At 35.5% G+C, this 21,138-nt stretch overlaps 1 protein-coding gene across 3 annotated transcripts in view; it reads left to right on the forward strand.

Moving 5' to 3' along the window:
• Nucleotides 1–21,138, forward strand: part of LRBA (LPS responsive beige-like anchor protein) — a 767,265-nt gene that overhangs the window by 535,041 nt on the left and 211,086 nt on the right. For all 3 annotated transcript variants that reach the window (XM_023227472.2, XM_023227477.2, XM_023227478.2), the window contains 2 exons: nucleotides 12,447–12,562; nucleotides 16,503–16,615. In XM_023227472.2, the coding sequence (XP_023083240.1) occupies nucleotides 12,447–12,562; nucleotides 16,503–16,615 (229 nt within the window). The remainder of the gene's footprint in view (nucleotides 1–12,446; nucleotides 12,563–16,502; nucleotides 16,616–21,138) is intronic.

The raw sequence follows: 21,138 nt of genomic DNA on the forward strand, positions 1-21,138 counted from the left end.
GAAAATGTATGCATAAGACCTACTCACTGAAAACTATAAAACTGTTTTGGAGAATTAAAACTTAAAAATGGAGAGTTGTACTATACTATGCTCATGGATTGGGAGACTCAGTATTATTGAGATGTCAGTTTTCTCCAAAATTGATCTGAGGTCCAAAGCAGCCCTATCCAAAATCTGAATAGGCTTTTTCTTTCTTTCTTTCTTTTTTAAAGAAATTGGCAAGATAGCCAGGCATGGTGGCTCACACCTATAATCTCAGCACTTTGGAAAGCCCATGTGGGAGAATCACTTGAGCTTAGGAGTTCAAGACCAGCCTGGGCAACATAGGGAGACCCCATCTCTATTTCTTTTTAATTTAAAAAAAGGAAAAAGAGAGATTGACAAGCTGATTCTAAAATTAAGTGAAATTGTAAATAATCCAGAATAGTTTAAACAATTTTGAGTAAAAAAACAAAAGACTTAATGTAAAATTACATTCTTTGGGATAGCTTGTTATTTAAGGATATAATCATGTAAACCAATGGACTATAACAGAGTTCAGAAATAGACTCAAACATTTATGATCAATTTGATTTTTGACAAAGATGTCAAGGTATGTCCAGGGGGAAAATGATCTTTTTAACAAATGATGATGAACAATTGGTTAGCCATATCTAAAAAGAAAAAGAACCTCACCCGTTACTTTACATATAAATTAACTCAAAATGTAACAGAAGAAAATGTAGTATAGACAAATGTAAGTGCTAAAAGTAGAACTTCTTGAAAGAAGACATAGGAGAAAAATCTTTGTGACCTTGAATGAGGTACATATTTCTTAAAATCTTTAATTGATTTCATTAAAATAAAAAACATTTGCTTTGAAATGCCAACACTTAAGAAAATGAAAATATACGCCACAGACTGGGTTAAAGTATTTGTTCAACTTATGTGTGATAAAGGACTTACATCCAGGATATGTAGGAAACACACTATAAAACAAGATAACCTGGCTACAAAAAAAAAAAAAAAAAATAGAAGTTTTGAACAGATACTTCAACAAAGAATAGATATAGATACCAAATAAACACATGAAAAGAAGCCAAACATCATTAGTCATCTGAGAAATGCCAATTAAAACCAGAGTGTGATCCCATGACATACCTATTTGAATAACTTTTTAAAAATCTAACAATACCAAGAGCAGTATACGAGGTAACTGGAACCTCGCATGTTATTGATGGGAAAGTAAAATGGTATGACCTCTTTGTAAACAATTTGGCAGTTTCATATAGAATTAACCATACATTTTCTCATACATCCTAGGAGTCTCACTTTAGGTCTCCTGCCCTAGAGAAATGAAAATATATGTTCATGCAGTGACTGCTTCGTGAAGATTTATAGCAGCCATATTAATAATTACAAAAATTGGAAATAACCAAGATGGTTATCAACTGGTAAATGGACAAACTGTGATAAATCCACACAATGGAATCTATGTAATACTTAGAAACAAAAGGGAATGAAGTACTGTACTAATACATGCAACAACACAGATGAATTTGAAAATATTATACTAGGTGAACAAAGCCAACGCAAAAGACTGCATGTTGTATGATTCCATTTATATGACATTCTGGAAAAAGCAAAACTGTTATGGACAGAAAACAGAGCAGTGATTGCTAGGAGCGATGGGAAAAGAGGAGGAATTGCATACAAGGGAGAATAAGAGGAACTTTTGGGGATCATGGAAATATTCCATGTCATAATTGATATTCTTACACAACTCTCTATGTTTAGAAAAATCATTATATTGTACACCTAAAAATAATGAATTTTTCTCTGTGTAAATTATTCTTCAGCAAGCCTGATTTTCAAAAACAACAACAAAGAATGTGTAATGTTAATGAGGATGTATACGTTAGGAACTTAATGTATATCGTACTAATTCCATTCCTAGGCAATTTTCAAGAGTAATGAAAACATATTCACATTTACTTTTAAGCAAATATTAATAGCAGTTTTATTCTAGTCCCAAACTGTAAACATTTCTGATGCCCATCAACTGTGAGTGGCTAAACAGATTGCTGTACCTCTATACAATGGAATAAATGAAATACCACTTAGAAATAAAAAGGAAATGACTACTGGTACATGCAACAACATGGATGAATTTCAAAAGTGTTGTGCTAAATGAAAGAAATTAAACATTATGGACTTCATACATCATGGCTGTAGACTGCGGTTTTATTTATATGAAATTATTGAAAAAGCAAAACTACACAGTGGCAGAAAGCAGATTATTGGTTCCTAGGGGCCAGGAGTTGGGGCAAGGGAATTGGCTGCAGAGGGTTATGAGGGACCTTTTAAAGTGTATCTTGACTGTGGTCGTGGTTACACAAATATATATACATATACTTATATATACATATATATATATATTCAAATCCCATCAAATTGTACACTTAAGTTTGACAAATATTATGGTATTAAATTATATCTCTTCCTCAAAAAACCACAAATAGTGCTCCCATGTGATCCAGAGTTCTCACTACTGGACATCTATCCACACTAAAGGACATCAGTACATTGAAGAGACATCTGCACCCCCATGTTTATTGCAGCACTGTTCACACTAGCCAAGATACGGAATCAGTGGTGTTCAACAACAGATAAATGGATAAGGAAAAGGTGGCACATGTACACAATGGAATACTATTCAACCATAAAAAACATGAAATCTTGTCATTAGTGGCAGCATGGATGGACCTGGAGGACATTATATTAAGTGAAATAAGCCAGGCACAGAAAGTTAAATGCTGCATGTTCTCACTCGTATGTGGAAGCTACCAAAAAGTTAATCTCCAATGAGTAAAAATTAGAACAGTGGATACTAGAGGATCAGAAGGGTAGTGGGGAGGGAGAGATAGGGAGAGATTTGTTAAAGGATACAAAATAAGAGGTGGACTGAGGAATAAATTCTAAAGTTCTGTATAACACTGTAGGATGACTAGGGTTAGCAGTAATACATAGTTTCAAATAGCTAGGAGGAGGATTTTGACTGTTGCTAACACAAATAAACGATAAATGTTTGAGATAATGGATGTCTTAATTACCTGATCTGATCACTGTGTCTTATGTGTATCACATCACTGTGTACACCATAAATATGTACAATTATTACATCTATGTAAAAATGTTTAAAAATAAAAAATTAATTTTATTCCAATCAAGATTATTGAAAGATAAGCTCTCTAAGCATATTTAAAAATACCTAAGCCAAAAGTTTTTATTACATCTGTACGTGTGATGCTTTTTTAAAAAAGTATTTATTATAATCATTTTAGTATGTAATATAGTATTACTTAATATACACATGGTAAATCTGATTAAAACTTTTAATCATTTTGATAAAAGATTGGATTTTGCTCTTATTACATCATATAATTTTTTATTTAATATAATATTAAATCTATAGATTAAGGATTTTGTAACTATATTTAATTAAAACCTGTATCTGTAACCTCTGGTAAATCAGAGTTCACATATTAGTTTTGTATTTGAATGTATCGACTTAATAACTAGCATTTATATTTTTGAAAGTAACCTAATAAGTATCTGAGAGAAATGTTAAATCGGCAAAATATCTCTCATGGTATAGGGTATTGGGAGAGTGTAGGCGTATGCATTTTTTTCCTGTGTGCTGGGACTACATTGAAATGCATAATTAGTAATTATTTCCTTTCATAGTAGATATTGATTCATCATCAATACAATTTAGTTAACTAATTTAAGAACTGGAAAGAGCGAACACTGGGATTTTTCTATTGATTGAAACATATTAGCAGTGGAAACCTACAGTTTACTTTTAGCATACCTAATTTGGTATTGATTTGAGCTACTTTTGATCAGTGTTTATTTTAAAATTTTAAGACAGGATCCTATTACAAATGCAATTGCGATAGAATGTACAGACATCAGCTAGGATGTTAGTAGTAGCTACAGCCAGACTATGGCTGGATGGCTGTCAAAGGAATCTCTCATGTGCTCCTTAGCGGTAGGCCTCAGTTCCTTACCGAGTCAGTTTTTCCATCTGCTACTGGAGTGTCTGCATGACGTGGGAACTGGCTTCCTGCAAAGCAAGTGATCCAAGAGAGAATGAAGCAGAAGCCCCCGTTTTTTTTCTTACTTACTCTTGATAGTTATACACCATTATTTCAGATACATTGTATTCATTACAAGTGGGTCACTAAATACAGCCCAAACTCCAGGGGAGGGGAATTAAGCTCCACTTCTTGAGGATATATTTCAAAACCACCACAGGTCACAACTTTTATGTAAATGGGGCAAATAAAGTGATCCTTCTGGATTAGAAGTAATATTGCCTTACAATACCAGTAATGCTTTTGATTAGATACTTTTTATAATTTAATGAGGATTTCAGAGTTCAGGAAGAAGCAGCCCAGAGGAGCATAGTAGATTTCCTTATGTTAGTTAAAAAGTCTTTTCCAACGAATTTTCTCTTTAGAGAAATCTTTTAGAAAAGATTTGTTTATCACACCTAGTACATGTTTTCATACCTGGGAATGTTTTGTAATGTTTTCCCACAGTTAAAGCTAGATGTCTTTTTTAAAAAAAAAAAAAAAAAAAAGTAGGGTCTTGCTGTGTCACCCAGGCTGGAGTACTGGATTGCAGTGGTACAGTCACAGCAGCTCAACCTGCTGGGCTCAAGCAAGTCTCTCACCTCAGCTTCCCATTAGCTGGTACTATAGGCATATGCTACCATGCCTGGCTAATTTTTTTTTTTTTTTTTTTTTTTTTTGAGACGGAGTCTCGCTCTGTCGCCCAGGCTGGAGTGCAGTGGCCGGATCTCAGCTCACTGCAAGCTCCGCCTCCCGGGTTCACGCCATTCTCCCACCTCAGCCTCCTGAGTAGCTGGGACTACAGGCGCCTGCCACCTCGCCTGGCTAGTTTTTTGTGCTTTTTAGTAGAGACGGGGTTTCACCATGTTAGCCAGGATGGTCTCGATCTCCTGACCTTGTGATCCGCCCGTCTCGGCCTCCCAAAGTGCTGGGATTACAGGCTTGAGCCACCTCACCCGGCCTTTTTTTGTAAGAGATGCAGTCTTGCTCCATTGTCCAGGCTGATCTCAAAATCCTGGGCTAAAGTGATCCTGCCACCTCAATCTCCTAAACTGCTGGGATTATAGGCATGAGTCACCGTGCTCAGCCTATAAGTCTTAATTTATTAATGAGTTTCTTAAATAGATTTTCAGTTATAATGTGTCAAGCACTCAGCAGTGTACAAGATAGATACCATTTTACCCATACATTTTTAAAACAAACATGTAAACTAAATAGCTGTGATAAATGACAGGAAGGATATAATTAGAGTGTTGTAGTAGTGATTCGTGGAGTGGAGATGGGTTGTTTTGGATAAGATAACCAGGAATATCTTCCTATGTGACTTTTAAGTTTTGATTTGAAGAAATATAACCAGCTATTCTTTGAACAAAGGCACAGTATATGCAAAGGCCCTGAAGCAAGACAGGGAGCTTCTAGTGTTCTAAGAAATGTTGGAAAGCAAGTATCACTGGAACTTAGTGATATTAGGAAGAGGATGTTATTTATATAAGACCGGAGCCTACTGAAGACATCTGGATGATATGTGATGTTGATAATGTAGCTGAAGAGAGACATTTTTGTTTAGAGATTTTTAAGAAATGTAATTTATAAGACTCAGCGATTTGGAGGGTGATGACAAAGGGAGATGTTCAATATGTTTAGTCAATACTCAAGTCTCAGTTTGAGCTGTTCAGTGGCATTTACTGAGATTAGGAATACTGGACAAACAGTATTTGTATAAACATCCTTCCATCCCCATGGCTGGGGTTGTGGGGAGGAGGTGGATGGACAGAAAATGAGTTTAATTTTAGGTCCTTGAAATTGGAACCCCTGAGAGATGTCCAGATTGAGATGTTGAATAGGAAGCTAGATATAAGCAGGTAGGTTGAGAGCTCAAAAGAAAGGCCTAGTAATTGAGAGTCACTACCATGTATATGAAATTTGAAGCCATGAGAGGGAATGAGTTCATCTGGGGAGAGATTGTAGAATGCCAACAGGAACTAGGGCTGCATCTGGAAAACCTCAGCATGTAAAGGTTAGATAAGGGAAACAGGACATCCCTGCCCCCCCAAAAACAACAACACGAAGAGCAAAAACAAGAGTGGCTCAAAAGATAGGAAACCCAGGAAAGTATGATGCCAAGTGTATTAGTCTGTTCTCATACCTCTGTAAAGAGATACCTGAAACTGGGTAAAGAAAGGGGGTTAAATTGGCTCATGTTTCCTCAGGCTATAAGGAAGCATGGCTGGAGAGGAAACTTACAATCATGGTAGAAGGTGAAGGGGAAGCAGACATATCTTATATGGTAAGAGCATGAGGAAGAAGCAGGGAGGGGAGTGCCACACACTCTTCAACAACCAGATCTCGTGAAGACTCACTCACTGTCATGAGAACAACAAGGAGGAAATTTACGCTGTGATATAATCACCTCCCACCAGGCCCCACCTCCAACACTGGGGGGGTTACAATTTGATAAGATTTTGCTCTATGTCCCCACCCAAATCTCATCTCAAGTTATAATCCCCACATGTCAAGGGAGGACCTGATTGGATCATGGGGGCAGTTTCCCCCATGCTGTTCTCGTGATAGTGAGTGCGTTCTCACGAGATCTGATGGTTTAATTTTTTCTCGGTTCTCCCTCCCCCACTGCTGCCTTGTGAAGAAGGTGCTTCCTTCTTTGCCTTCCACCATGATTGTAGTTTCCTGAGGCCTCCCCAACCATGTGGTGTCAATTAAACCTCTTTTCTTTGTAGATTACCCAGTCTTTCTTAGGCAGTTTTTTATAGCGTGTGAGAGTGGACTAATACACAATTCGACGTGATATTTGGGTGGAGACACAAATCCAAACCATATCACCAAGGGATGATAATTTTTAAACATGAAAATATCTAATGAGAAATCAGTAAGACATAGACTGAAAACTGTCCATCACATTTAGCAACAGCAGCTTTTGACCTCCAGAGGATTGAATGTTGTGAATTTGCCCACACAATATCAAGAAGCTTTACTTGGCAAGCAAGACCCTGAATTTTGTTGGCATTTATGAGCTACTCCTTTTGGTTTGGTTGTGATAGCACTACAAGTCAGGGCCATCAAGACCAAATGTTCTGACTTGTCAACCAGTAGGACATGAGAGGGTAGAGACTATTGTGCTAAATCCTGACTCACCACTGATGGCAGTCAGCAAGAGAGTTAGTCCTATTATCAGTTTTCTACCTGTTGTTCTTGATCCTGGAGTATTCTTTCTGACATCCAGGAGCACTTACAGTGCAGACATATACACACAGATACCAGTTTTAAGCCATAACAAAAATATATTGAGTCAGCCCAAAGGCGCCACCCAATAGTTTTCATTTTAGTTTTTCTGTTTCACTGTGAGTTTTGCCCAACCCTATCACTTGTTTTCAGGCATTTTCTTTTTTCTACAGGAGCACTAACCAAGGAGTTTAATACATGCATATCAGGGGTTATAACAGCTACCAGGAGATATGTTATTTTGCCGTTAGAAGCTTAGAGAAGTACAGAAAAGGGAGTGAGCTTAGGTTGTATGGCTAGAGTGGTAGTAGTGGAGAAGGCTTTGTTTTTTTTTGATTCCATGTTCCATGGTCTGCACCACTTCCTCCTCTATATACCTCCCAGAATCTAGAGAGTTCCTGGGCTTGGGAGCATCTTTCTTTTTGTCCTCACACATTCTGCCATGTAGCTATTTGTGCTTTTGATTACTTCTTTGGCCAGCAACTCTTTCTCCCATGAGACTGAGAAGCTTACTAATTCGGATGCCTATATCCAGCAGAGGTATAACGTATCAAAATTTATGCGATGCAGCTAAAGTAGTATTAAGTGAAAATTTACAGCTTTAAACACCCATATCTGAAATAAATTCCTCAAATCAATAACCTATGCTTCTACTTTTAAACAACAGAGGAGAGCAAACTAAATGCAAAGCAAGTAGAAAAAAAATGAGTAATGAAGATTATAACAAAAATCAATGAAACATAAAGCAAAAACACTAAAGAAGATCAATGAAACAAAAGCTGATTCTTTGCAAAGATCAGAAAAATTGACAGACTTTAACCTAACCATGAAAGATGACACAAATTACTTAAATTAGAAGTGAAGTAGAGACATAACTATTGAGCATATAGAATCTCTATTCTTTTTTCCTGTTTCTTTTTCTTCTTTTATAGAGACAGGATCTTGCTCTGTTGCCCTAGCTGGAATGCAGTTGGCACAGTTATAGCTCACTGCAGCCTCAGACTCCTGGGCTCAAGCCATTCTCCCATTTCAGCCTCCTGAGTAGCTGGGACTACAGGCACCTGCCACCATGTCTGGCTAATATTTTGGTTTTTTTTTTTTTTGGTAGAGATAAGGTCTTCTTATGTTGCTCAAGCTGGCCTCGAACTCGGGCTCAAGTGATCCTCCCGCCTCAATCTTCTAAAGTGCTGGGATTACAGGTGTGAACCACCAAGTCCAGCCCGAGCCTACAGAAATTAAAAGGAGTAGAAAGGAACATCATGGACCACTTCATGCCAACAAATTAGATACTTAAATGATATGGACAAATTCTTAGAAAAACAGAATTGCCAAAACTGGCTCAAGAAGAAATTGAAAATCTGAATAGACCTATAACACATAAAGAAAATGAATTATTAATTTAAAAATCTTTCCTTAAAGAAAAGCCCAGACCCATTTGTCTTTACTAGTTAATGCAATAAAATATTTAAACTAGAAATGATATAAATCTTTCACCTACTCATCCAGAAAATTGGAGGGGAGAAAATACTTGCAACTCATTCTATAAGGTCAGTCACCCCAGTACCATTGCCAGACAAAGACACCACAGGAAAACTAACAAGAAAAACGCATAGGCCAATTTCCCTCCTGAACACAGACACAATTTTTTAAAATAAAATTTAGGAAACCAAATTCAGCAGCATATAAAAAGGATTTATAAAATGTTCATGTGGGTTTTATCACTGGAATGCCAGTTAATTTAAATCTGAAGATCAATTTATGTTGTGCACCAGTATTTATAAAGGAGAAAAACCTTACTGTCATTTCATAAAAAAAGCATTTGAGAAAATTTAACACACATTCATGCTTAAAAACTCTCAACTAACTTTCAACTAAAGAAATTTCCACAAATTGACAAAAATCATCTACCAAAAAGCTCCCAATATGGACATCATACTTAATGTTGAAAGACTGAATACTTTTCCCCAAAGTTTAGGAGGGTAAAAATGTCCTCCCATTTTTACCACTTCTATTCAGCATGACATTGGAGATGTTGGCTTGTGCAACAAGGAAGAAAGAGAGGAAGGAAGGGAGAAATTGAAGATACCTGTACTGGAAATGAAGAAAAAAAGTAGCCCTCTTTACAGATCACAGAAGTGTAAGATTTGTACAATGAAAAGTATAAAACATTTTTAAGAGAAATTAAAAATAGACCTTAATAAATGGAGATATTTCATGTTCATGGATCAGAAGACTCAATATAATTAATAGGGTAGTTTTCCCTAAAGCTATAAATTCAATACAATCCCTATCAAATTCCTAATAGAGTTTTTTGGAGAAATTGGGAAGTTGAAATAAATGGACTTAGAATAACCGAAACAATTTTGAAATATAAAAACAAAATTGGAAGACGTACCTTGATTTCAAAACTTACTCTAGAGCCACAGTTATCAGGATACTGAGGGAATTCACCTTTCCTCATTTTCATTGTACTCAGTCCTCAATTGTGGTAATTGTACAAAGATAGGCATATAAATTAAAGGAAGAGAACTGACAATACAGAAATAAATCCTTGCATTTGTGGTCAATTGTTTTTCAGCATAGGTGCCAACACAATTCGGTGAGGAAAAGATAGGCTTTAAACAATTGGTGGCGAAAATTGGATGTTTACATACAAGAAAATTTTGATGCTTACCACATATCAGTCAAAAAAATTCACTCAAAATACATTATAGGCCTATATGTGAGAAGTAAAACTATAAAATATCTGAAAGAAAACATAGGAGAAAACCTTTCTGATGTTGGGAAAGGCAAAGAGTTCTTAGATGTAACACTAAAAGCATAATCCACAAAAGAAAAAATTGAGAAATTAGACTCAACCAAAATGTAGAACTTTTGTGTTTCAAAATTGACCACTAAGTAAATGAAGAGATAAGCCACAGACTGATAAAACATTTATATATCATGTGTCTGACAAAGCACTTTTTATTAGTCTGCATTCTCCAGAAAAACAAAACCAATAGGATATGTATGGATATATAAGAGATTTATTATGGGAATTGGCTTATATGACCATGGAGGCTGAGAAATCCCACAATATACCATCTACAGCTGGAGACCCAGGAAAGCCAGTGATGTAATTCAATCCTAATTTGAAGGCCAGGGGAGCCCATGACTGAGCCCAAGGCTTGAAGGTCTGAGGAGAGAGGGATGGGGGAAGAATTGAAGGAGAGAGAACCAAGAGCTCCTGCTGTCCAAGAGGAGGAGAATATAGATTCGCAGCTTGAGGAGAAGAGGGAATTCCCCCTTTCTCCTTCTCGTTGTATTCAGTCCTCAATCGACTGGATAATGCTCACCACACTGGAGAGATCAGTCTGCATTACTAAGCCCACTGGTTCAAGTACTAATCTCTCTGGAAATGCCATCACAGATATACCCAGAAATCGTGTTTTACCAGCTCTCTAAGGTCACTTAATCCAGTCAAGCTGACACATAAAATTAACTGTCACAGACTTGTATTCAGAATGTATATAGAATTCTAACAATTCAATGATAAAATACAAACAACTCAGTAAATGAGTAAAGGATTTGATTAGTCATTTCAGCAAAGAAGATATACAAATGACCAATCAGCACGTGAAAAGATGCTTAACAACATACATTAAAACTACTGTTTTACACTAACTAGAATGGTCATAATCAAAATACAAGAGCGAGTATTGGCGAGGATGTGGAGATGAATTTATACCTTGTTAATTGGAACATATAGTGGTATAGCCATCTTGGAAAACAATTTGGTGGTTTCTCAAAAAATTAAAGATAAACTCAACATATAACCTAGCAATTCCACTCCTAGGAATCTACCCAAAAGAAATGAAAACGTATTTTCATATAAAGGTGTATACATGAATATTTATGGTAGCATTATTTATAATAGCAAAAACTGTTAAATGTCCATGTACTAGATAAAATGTGCTGTATTCTATATACAGTGGGATACTAGTCAGCAATAAAAAGGAATGAACTATGGATACATGCTACCATATTGGTAAACCTCAAAGACATTATGTTTAGTGAAAGAAACCTGACTCAAAAGACTACATACTAATATATGATTCCATTGATCCGAAATGTCTAGAAAAGGTGGGTTTACTAGAGACACGGAGTAGATTGCTAGTTGCCTGTAGGTGGGGATAGGAGTGAAGATTATCTGTAAATAGGTACAAGGCACATTTTTGTGGTGATGAAAATGTTCTACACTTGATTTTAGCCAAAAGGCCGAGAAGAGATGAAGAAAATGTTCTAAAGTGAATTGTGATAATTGCACAACTCTCAAATTAAAAAAAAAAAAAATACTGAATTATACAAATTGGATAAATTTTATGGCATGTAAATTATGCTTCAGTGAACCTTTTACAAAATAATTACCTTGTTTTTTGTGGTAGAAAGAACTGTGACAGCATATTTCTCTGAGATTCTAGGCTTTGAATGTAATAATTAATTCTGCCATCTGTTTCCCACTGCTTTTTGTATTGATCAGTTCTATTCACTGATACTTACATTTCATTATGAGGCCACAGGAAAATGTGTCCTCTGTTAAGCTATATTTAAAAAATTTCTCTTTACCCCATGAACAGATGCCTAAGTAGTTTAGAATCTCTCTTCTCTTTGATACAAAGTATATGCAAATATATTTAAATTTATAATGTAAAAATGTGTTCTCTTTAAGATAACTATTACAATAAAGACATGTGAATACAATTTTATATGCACTTCCCAGCTACTATAATTTCTTTTTATATCAGTAAAGCAGTGAATTATTAATTATACTGTTATTAATCAACTTTCATTGAACCTGTACTTTATAATGGCACTGTAATGACAGCTTACCTGAATGAATAGAACATGTATAATAGATCTGTGGCTAGTCTACATCATTTGTTTAACCATGAATTGTAGATTGAAACCTCTCTAGTATTCATTAGTCTAACATGAGTAGAACTTTTCAGAATTATAGATATTATGAATGAATAAGCACAGATAATTCATGATTTATTATTGTGATATAATTAATCTTAAGATGGAGTCTACATTGAATTCTTTTTCTTGCAGACGTATTTCATTAGCTAGTCCACGTCAGCTTTTTAAGGCTTCTAATATGACCCAGCGATGGCAACACAGAGAGATTTCTAATTTTGAGTACTTGATGTTTCTCAACACGATAGCAGGTAAGTTAATTCCATGCATTAATTATTTTAGACAATAAATTATTGATTTCAGTTGTTAGATTATTTTGAGTAATAGTATAACTAGCTTGGCCATTATTGCTACTAGAATACTACAAAGGATATACAAAGAGAATAAGGTATGTTGCCTACTCTCATAGAAGTCATTTTAAGTACAAATGTGAATATTTACGTGATTCTAAAACAGGGGATATATCAGTAAAAAATTCAAGGTACTGTGGTGATTAAAAGGACAGAGAGAGAGGGAAATTATATGCACCCAGTTGGTGGGAGTAAGGAGAAAATAAGGTTTCAGTGGTTTTATAAGGATGGATACTATTTGACTAGCAGAGGAAGTGGTTGGAATGTTAGAAGTCATTCTGTGTAAGACTGAAAGCGTAAGCAAACATACAAAGATGGCAGTACATAAAGTGTACCTAGAGAGCAATGAATGGTATAGTTTGTATATCTGTGTATATACTGTATATTTATGTGTGCATGAAGTATATATTCGTAAAGATATAATGGGAAAAAATAAGAATGTTAGTGTGAAGAATGATTTTCTTGTCAGTTTGAAGAGTTAGCAGTCAGTTCATTGGGAAACTTTTGAAAGTTTTTGAGCACCTAAGTGATATTAGAGCTGCATCAAAAATTAACTTGGAGGTAGTGTATGTAAGATAAATTTGGGTGGATAGAGACTAGGCAGAAAGTAAAGTTAGGAAGTAATTCTGTGTGTGTGTGTGTGTGTGTGTGTGTGTGTAGTAATGAGGGCTTCCATTAAGTATCAGTGGGAATTAAAAAGAAGAAACAAATTCTGTAAGAATTCACAAGGCACCAGCCATTTGATATGCAGCTGAATGAATGTAGGTGATAAATGAGAGGAAAGTATCTGGAAAGACTTCCAGCTTCTGGCCTGCGTTACTGGGAAAATGGTGGTGCAATTAATGGAAAAAGAAGTCAGAAAATTTCATCTAGGGAAAGATGATGATTTTATTGTGCCAGCAAGACTTTCAAGTTAAGGTATCAGAAAGAGTTTTTGGAAGTATAGGGCAAGGAGGATATTCAGAACTTAGAACTAGGACATTGTTGGATTTCATCTGCATAGAGAGGAAATCACCGAGAGATGTGAGATCAGCAAGGAAGATAATACAGAAAGCAGTGAGATAAGACAGGGAAATTCTTTTGCGTATGAGAAGAAGAAAGAAGGAAAGTTAGTAAAGGACAAAAAGGAATGAGTGATCCTAGAATTTGTAGATGTAGTAGGAGAACTGAGGTAAGTCAGATGTCTTGGGAGGCAAGGTAAAAGGGAGGAAGGAATTTTCACCTATGTCAAATGTTACAGAATGGAGAGGGAGACTTCAGAATGAGGACAGAACTTGTCTTTGGGTTTGGTATTTAGAGGCTTCCTTATTACTTCATAGAGGTTCATTTTTAAGGCTAGCAAAAATGGTTGATTATAAGGGCTGAATAGTTTGAAATGAAATAGGAACTGTAGATGTAATTACAGATCTTTTTTTTTTTTTTTTTTGAGACGGAGTTTCTCTCCTCTTCCCCAGGCTGGAGTGCAATGGCACGATCTCAGCTCACTGCAACTTCCGCCTCCCAGGTTCAAGAGGTTCTCCTGCCTCAGCCTTGCAAGTAGCTGGGATTATAGGCTCCTGCCACCACACCTGGCTAATTTTTGTATGTTTGGTAGAGATGAGGTTTCACCATGTTGGCCAGGCTGGTCTTAAACTCCTGCCCTCAGGTTATCTGCCTGCCTTGGCCTCCCAAAGTGCTGGGATTACAGGCATGAGCCACCATGCCCGGCCAATTATGGTTCTTTTAAATGTGTTATTAACAGAGGATGGGTTGGGGCAGAGAGGAAAAATGTTGAAAGAGGAGGAGAGAGGAAAAGTAACAATTCAAGTTATGAGGGAAACAGGTTCGAGAGCTCAGGTGAAGCAATTAACTCTTAGCAAAGAAAAGACCCTGTTAGAGAAATGGGGAAGCGTGAGGGGATGTTGCAAAGAATTGGAAGTTGAGGGGCTCACATTGAAAGTTCTAAATTTTATTAGAAGTTTATCTCACAGCTGAGGAAAAGACATGAAGAAAATGTCAATGGTTATGTTGAATTTAGTAGAAATTACAGAACTAGTGACTAAGAGAATTTTTAAGTAGTAGTGAGAGGAAACTTATGTAACAAGTTTAATGGACGTATTTTGCATGTAGTAAATCAATTAACCCATATTGAATGCACATTTATGAAATGATCTGTTCTCAAATAGCTTTTATTGTGCCTGCAGTGTATTTTAAGTATATTCCCTATACATTTTTTATAAATACAGAATCGATCATTTGCTTTAGATTTTTTAAATGTGCATTAGAGGGTGGAGCTAAGTCTCACTTAAGATTTCTTTTACTTTATTTTCTGTGCTGCATATAGATTCTCATGATATCATGATGCATTTCCCAAATGGCCATCAGTTGATATTTAATAACTGTGTATTGAGTTTAACTTAATTAAAAGTCTAATTACACTGAGCAGGTACATACACTTCATTTTTTAGGTACAATAAAAAATTATTTCTGATTATTTAAATAGATGGGACAAGATGATTTTACTGTTTACCAACGTTTAAATCAGAAGGAGAAGGAAATGGGGGAGCAAAAGGGGATCATACATTTTTTTTCTGCTGCTATGTTTGGTTATTTTTTATGGAGAAATTAAAATTATTGATAGAAATATGTAGTGACATTAATGACCTATGAATTAAAAATGTCATTGTTTTAATGTTTTATAAGACTGTTTTGGGTCAGCCAAAAATGAACTCTGGTGCCCTAATAGGCCTCAAGCCTAAGATGAATAGAGTAAAATAAAAAGTTAAAAATATCAGACCATAAAAAAGGCTTAGATACCAAGAGTATATGCAGAGAACTACTTTAATATTCAGCTATGTATTGGTATGACATCAGTATATATTTGAGAAAGAAAAAGGAATGGAAATGATAGAATGTATAATAAGAAAGGAATTCAAACAATATTAATATACTTGTCTCTCTTATATTTTTGCCATAAAAGTCTGTTCATGTTAAATCTAACTACAAATAGGTATAGACTAGTAAATAGGAGCTGGGATTCAAACACCAGCATTTTGATTCCAGAAACAATGATCTCATCCACTATGCTACCTAAAAGGTGATATCCAAGGTAATATCCTAAAAGGGTAATATCCAAAAAACTGCTGTACGTATGTAGAAGGACTACCCCCTCTTTTGCTGTAATTTGTATTTTTAATAAATCTAAATATGTCATTGAATGTTATTAGAAAGAGGTATAGAGGAGCATGTAGCTGCATTTGGGCATGTAAGGAAGCAACACTGATAATACTGCACGGTATTTTCAGAGGATTATAGGATTTGAAAACTACCACAGAAATTTCAGTAATTTAGTGCAATGCCCTCATTTTACAGATGACCGGTGAATGTCCACCAGGGTTAAGTCATTTAAACTTGATTGCTTAGTTGGTTGGTTGATTATTAATGGCAGAGAAAGGATTCTTGTTTTGAAAAACTGTGAGAATTACAAATAGCTTTTTAAAGTCTTAGAAAAGAGTATTTTATTTGGGGCAGGCTTTCAAGTGATAAAAAATTGTTGAATGTAGTTTAAAAGAACACAAACTTAGGACCAGAAAATCTGAATTTGAATATGGTTTGACCATTACTAGTTGTGTGATTTGGGGCAAGTTACCTAACCTTTTGTGACTCAATTTTTTCATCTGTGAAATGGAGATGATATAATTTCATAGGATTGTTATGAGGATTAAATGAGATAAAGTATGGATACTGAGAATGATATCTGGCAATCAAAAATTGTTAATCTTATTTTTAGGAAATTATATTACTGAATCAGTTTATTTCATTTTTAAAATTATAAATTACAAGTAACTTTTTTCCCTATCAGGACGGAGTTATAATGACTTAAATCAGTATCCAGTGTTTCCTTGGGTCATCACTAATTATGAATCAGAAGAACTGGATCTTACCTTGCCCACCAACTTCAGAGATTTGTCCAAGGTAATTTCTCAGTAATCATCTGAAATATAATTGTCTGGCATGTAAAAATAAATTGCATTGATTTCAGTTCTTTCACTTAACTTAAAAATTGTTTTCAAATATAGCCGTACCTTTAATGTAATTATCTCTTAAATATATTTTCAGTATTTTCAAATGGAAAAATTTAATGTACATGATAAACACTACTTCTCTTTTGTGATGTTAGCACTGATATTCAGTGCATGGATTCATTAATTTAGTAAGCATTGCAAATTTGTGGTATTTAAAATATCACTTTTATTTCACTTATTTACGGGACTCATTCTATAAGGAGGCATTTCCTCTCTTCTACTACTAGGGTATCCAGTGGTACATTGCAGAGAAAAGACAGGTTAGAAGTTTAATTCTTTCTCTTTTCTGTTAATTTACATAACAGTTTTCAAAATATTGAGTTGATTCCTAGCATTCTCCAGTGGTACCCAACTGACTATTAAAAAAGTATCTTTATGAACTCATAGATTTAAATGTATTTGATGTTTCAATCCATTGCAGTTATTTACTGATGTTCAGTTGTTCTTTCTCAGACCACTGGAAGCTTCTTGAAGTTATTTCTGTGACATTTTGACATGTTTACAGTCTTTGATAACTTTCATGATCTCTGGTATGGTAAGGCACTCTAGTCTTAACCCTTACATTTTCTGGCCCAGATATAGGATCATCTATTTCTTTGAGGAGCCCAGGTGGGACCTCTTCTAGTAGGAATTAATATCTGGAGATCACAGTTTTGCCTATTCTGCTTATTGCTACTGAATTTGTCATTATTTCTATTCCTTTTTTAGAGAGTGCTAGGAAAAAATTTAGGATGAAATACATGGGTTCAAACTGATTCCTCCAATTTATATTCAGAGTTGTATTTCCTTTAACGTCTGAGTACAAAGTCTCTACCCTCATTTTTTAGGTTAGCAGAACATCCAGTCTTTTTCCTACAGCTTCTTTCCTTAGTAATTTCTAGGAACAGCTAACAAATGTTTATGTCTTCTACTTCTTTGGCCTGGAGACTCTTTGTTTGCTTCTTCCCTGTCTGTTCCCTGACCCAGTATTAGTCCTTCATTCCTGTAGGTCACTCTTACATTCTCACACCAGATTTCTTGCTATTAGTACTAACTTTTTTCAAGGGTATACACAATTCTTTCCCTTAACTCTTCTAAGTCCATCTTAGGCCACAGGTAAGTGTTTATATAAAGCTCCACTGAATACCCAATCATAGAGGAAATGCAGGGCTCTCAGTGATTCACAGTCTCGGTCAGAGGATCATTGCCCAGTGTCTGCAGACCCCAGCATGAGAAGTGCAAGTTCACTCAACATATCCAGTTTCCATTACTTAGAGCCCAGGGACTCTAAGAGTGTGTTCTTTTATTTACTCATTCCAGGAAGATGTTCAGGAGTAATTCCTACTCTCTGTCCGCAGGATAGGATCTTCTTCACACAGTCCAGACAATCACAATAGTTACCAGTGATGTCAAAATGAAGGTTAACATTTTCCTCATGACAAACAATACTGTTTAGGATCTAGCCATTGTCTGTTTTTTTTACCACATCTTCTGTCTCTGTCCCCATCTTTGCTGTATCATCTGATCTTGTAATGCCTCATGTTCACCTCTTGTTCTTTTGCTGTTGCTCTTCTCTTTATCTAGAGATTTGAACTCCCAGGGTACTTTCCATATACTTGTTATCATACATTTCATAATTTATTATAATTTTAACATTTTTTTCTCTGTGCTCCCTATTAGGCCAAATCATTGAATACAAAAATTTTGTTTTGTTAATTTCTGTATCTCTTGTGTCTAGTATAGTGCTCTGAGCTAAGAAATTGTACCAGTTGCTGTATCTACTTATTGAACTCTAAAAGGGAATTTTAATTTTCAGAGGAAAGCCTTACTTGTGGATCACTTGTCTAATAAGGGATTAATATCAAGAACATACAGAGACTCCTAAAATTCAACAACATTCAAAAATGGGTGAGGAACCCGATAGACATTTCTCCAAAGAGGATATACAAGTGGCCAATGAGATAAAATGAACATCACTAATTATCAGGGAAATGTAAATCAAAATCACAGGAAGATACCACTTCACAACCATTAGGAAGATTGTTAATGAAAACAAACCCAGAAAATCACAAGTATTGACATAGATTTGGAAAGTTGGAACCCTTGTGCATGCTGGTATGAATGTATGATAGTGCAGCTTATATGTCAAACAGTATGGTAGTTTCTTAAAAATTAAAAAGAATTGAAAGTAGGGATAAGAACAGATAATTTTACACCCATTTTCATATTTGTAGCAGCGTGACACAGGACAGCCAAGAAATAGCAACAACCCAGATGTCCATCAACAGAAAAATGAATAAACAAAACATGACATATACATACAATGTAATATTATTCAGCCTTAAAAAGGAAGGAAGCTCTGACATATGCTACAACATGAATAACCTTTGAGGATGTTATGCTAAGTGACATAAGCCAGTCACAGAAGGGCAAATACTGTATGATTCCATTCATATGAGGTACTTAGAGTAGTGAAATTCATAGAGACAAAAAGTAGAATACTGGTTGCCAGGGCCTGGGGTGAGGGAGAGAGTGAGGAGTCAGTGTTTAATATAATAGGTATAGAGTTTTAGGATTGCAAGTTGAAAAAAGTTCTCAAGATGGATAACGGTGATGATTGTTCAACAATGTGAATATATTTAATACTATTGAACTGTACATTTAGAAATGGTAAATTTTATGTTATATATATTTTGCCTCCATTAATAAAAGAGAAACCAGCAAGAAAAAAAAAAAAGTTAGCAAACTAGAAACATTTAGAGCTTTGAAAAAGTGCCTGTGTGTTTCTGTTCTTGCTTCTCTGTGATCACTTTGAGAATATGCCTAAACATTTCCAAGTTAACCTGCTGGTAGGATGTGACTAACACACGGAGGACACTTGAGCTGTGGCAGCTTAGGCCATCTTTAACAAGGTAGTCCTCAGCTGACCTGCCAGCTGACCACAAACGTGTGAAGGAGTCCAACTAAGGGCAACAAAGCCTGGCCCAGATCGGCAGAATTTCCCAGTTGACCCATTGACCATGAGGAATAATAAATGGTTGGTTTAAAAAAATTAAAAAGAAAAGGAAGGCCTTACACATTGATACCATATTTGTTCTAAGACCCCATAGAATTATGCAATCTGTAGAGCTCTGTAGTCTAATAAATGAGGACTGTATTAGTTTGACTTGTGTAATGAGCCATGCAGTAGGTCAATCATAAAAACTGGGCAGCTCTTTAATCCTCAGGCTGTTATGCCCTGCTCTCTCTCCACGGTTTGAATTTTGTGTTTGCAAAAGTAAAAATATCATTTTTGGGGGGTGAATTTGTTAGAATATAAAATGTGCTTCACAAAATGAATGACATATATATGAATACGTGTTTTAGAGTCCTAGAAGTATTGCCTTCTGTTTCAGGGCTGAATCCATCAGTTTGGACCTATATTTAAGCATACACCTTATTCAGATGTTTTTTTGTGCTTTAGATGAGTTTTTAGAAATCTCTTTAAGATGTGATGAGTAATAAGATGGACTGTAGGCTGGACTCATGATTCTGTCTTGATGAAACAGCAGCTAATGGTGACAAGTGGGAGGTTGTTTTTTGTTTTGTTTTGTTTTGTTTTTGAGGATATGTTTTTCTCTTCCTCCATCTTTGTACCTGAACAAAGTTCTCATAACTCTTTTACCTCCTCCTAACACCATCGTTTTTTACCAGCTGCCTCCATTCTCTGCCCCTCATCTTTGTTTCTATTCTACTAAAAATGTTAAATGACCAGAAGGAAGTCTCCAGAGCAATTTTATTATGTAGGCTCTATGATTTTTATTATGAGTATTTATTGAAATTTTATCAGAAAAATGCTATTGCAGATTAGTGGCCAGCTAAACAGAATCCTTTATTAAAATCTATTTTTATTTGTATATTATAGCTGTACCTAAGGAACTTGTCAAATACTTTTGTTGGGTGGGTAAAATGTTATTTTAACTCATGCCTTTTCTTCAGGATATGAGAAATAAGGTTACCTTATGCCCCACTAGATGATCAATAGTAATTCTGCTTTTTTATTTTGTTACATTAAAAGTAAAAAGGTGGGGGGCTGCAAGACAAAACTGTTGCTTTCATTAACCTCTATCCAGATATGTCCACATCCACTGAACAAAGACATAAGAAATGTCATTTGTGTAATTTTGTGACTTCAATTGTAATGGCATCCATTTTTACATTTTTAGAGATTTTGTGAAATATTTGCCCTTTTGGCTGAGGAAGGAATAGTTATAAAAAGTGCTTTCAACAAGAACCGAAGGGCACACAATTGGATAGTGAACAGTAGCGTAATTAGTAGGTCTGGGAAGAAGTGTGGAGCTCTAACATTCTACCACCTATCTTACAACTAGTATCTCCTTTCCTGTAAACCAATGGTAGTGTGAATGCTGCAAAAGTCATTCAGGTTCATGAGAA

This window comes from Piliocolobus tephrosceles, chromosome 3 (assembly GCF_002776525.5).
Source record: "Piliocolobus tephrosceles isolate RC106 chromosome 3, ASM277652v3, whole genome shotgun sequence".
NCBI lineage: Eukaryota > Metazoa > Chordata > Mammalia > Primates > Cercopithecidae > Piliocolobus > Piliocolobus tephrosceles.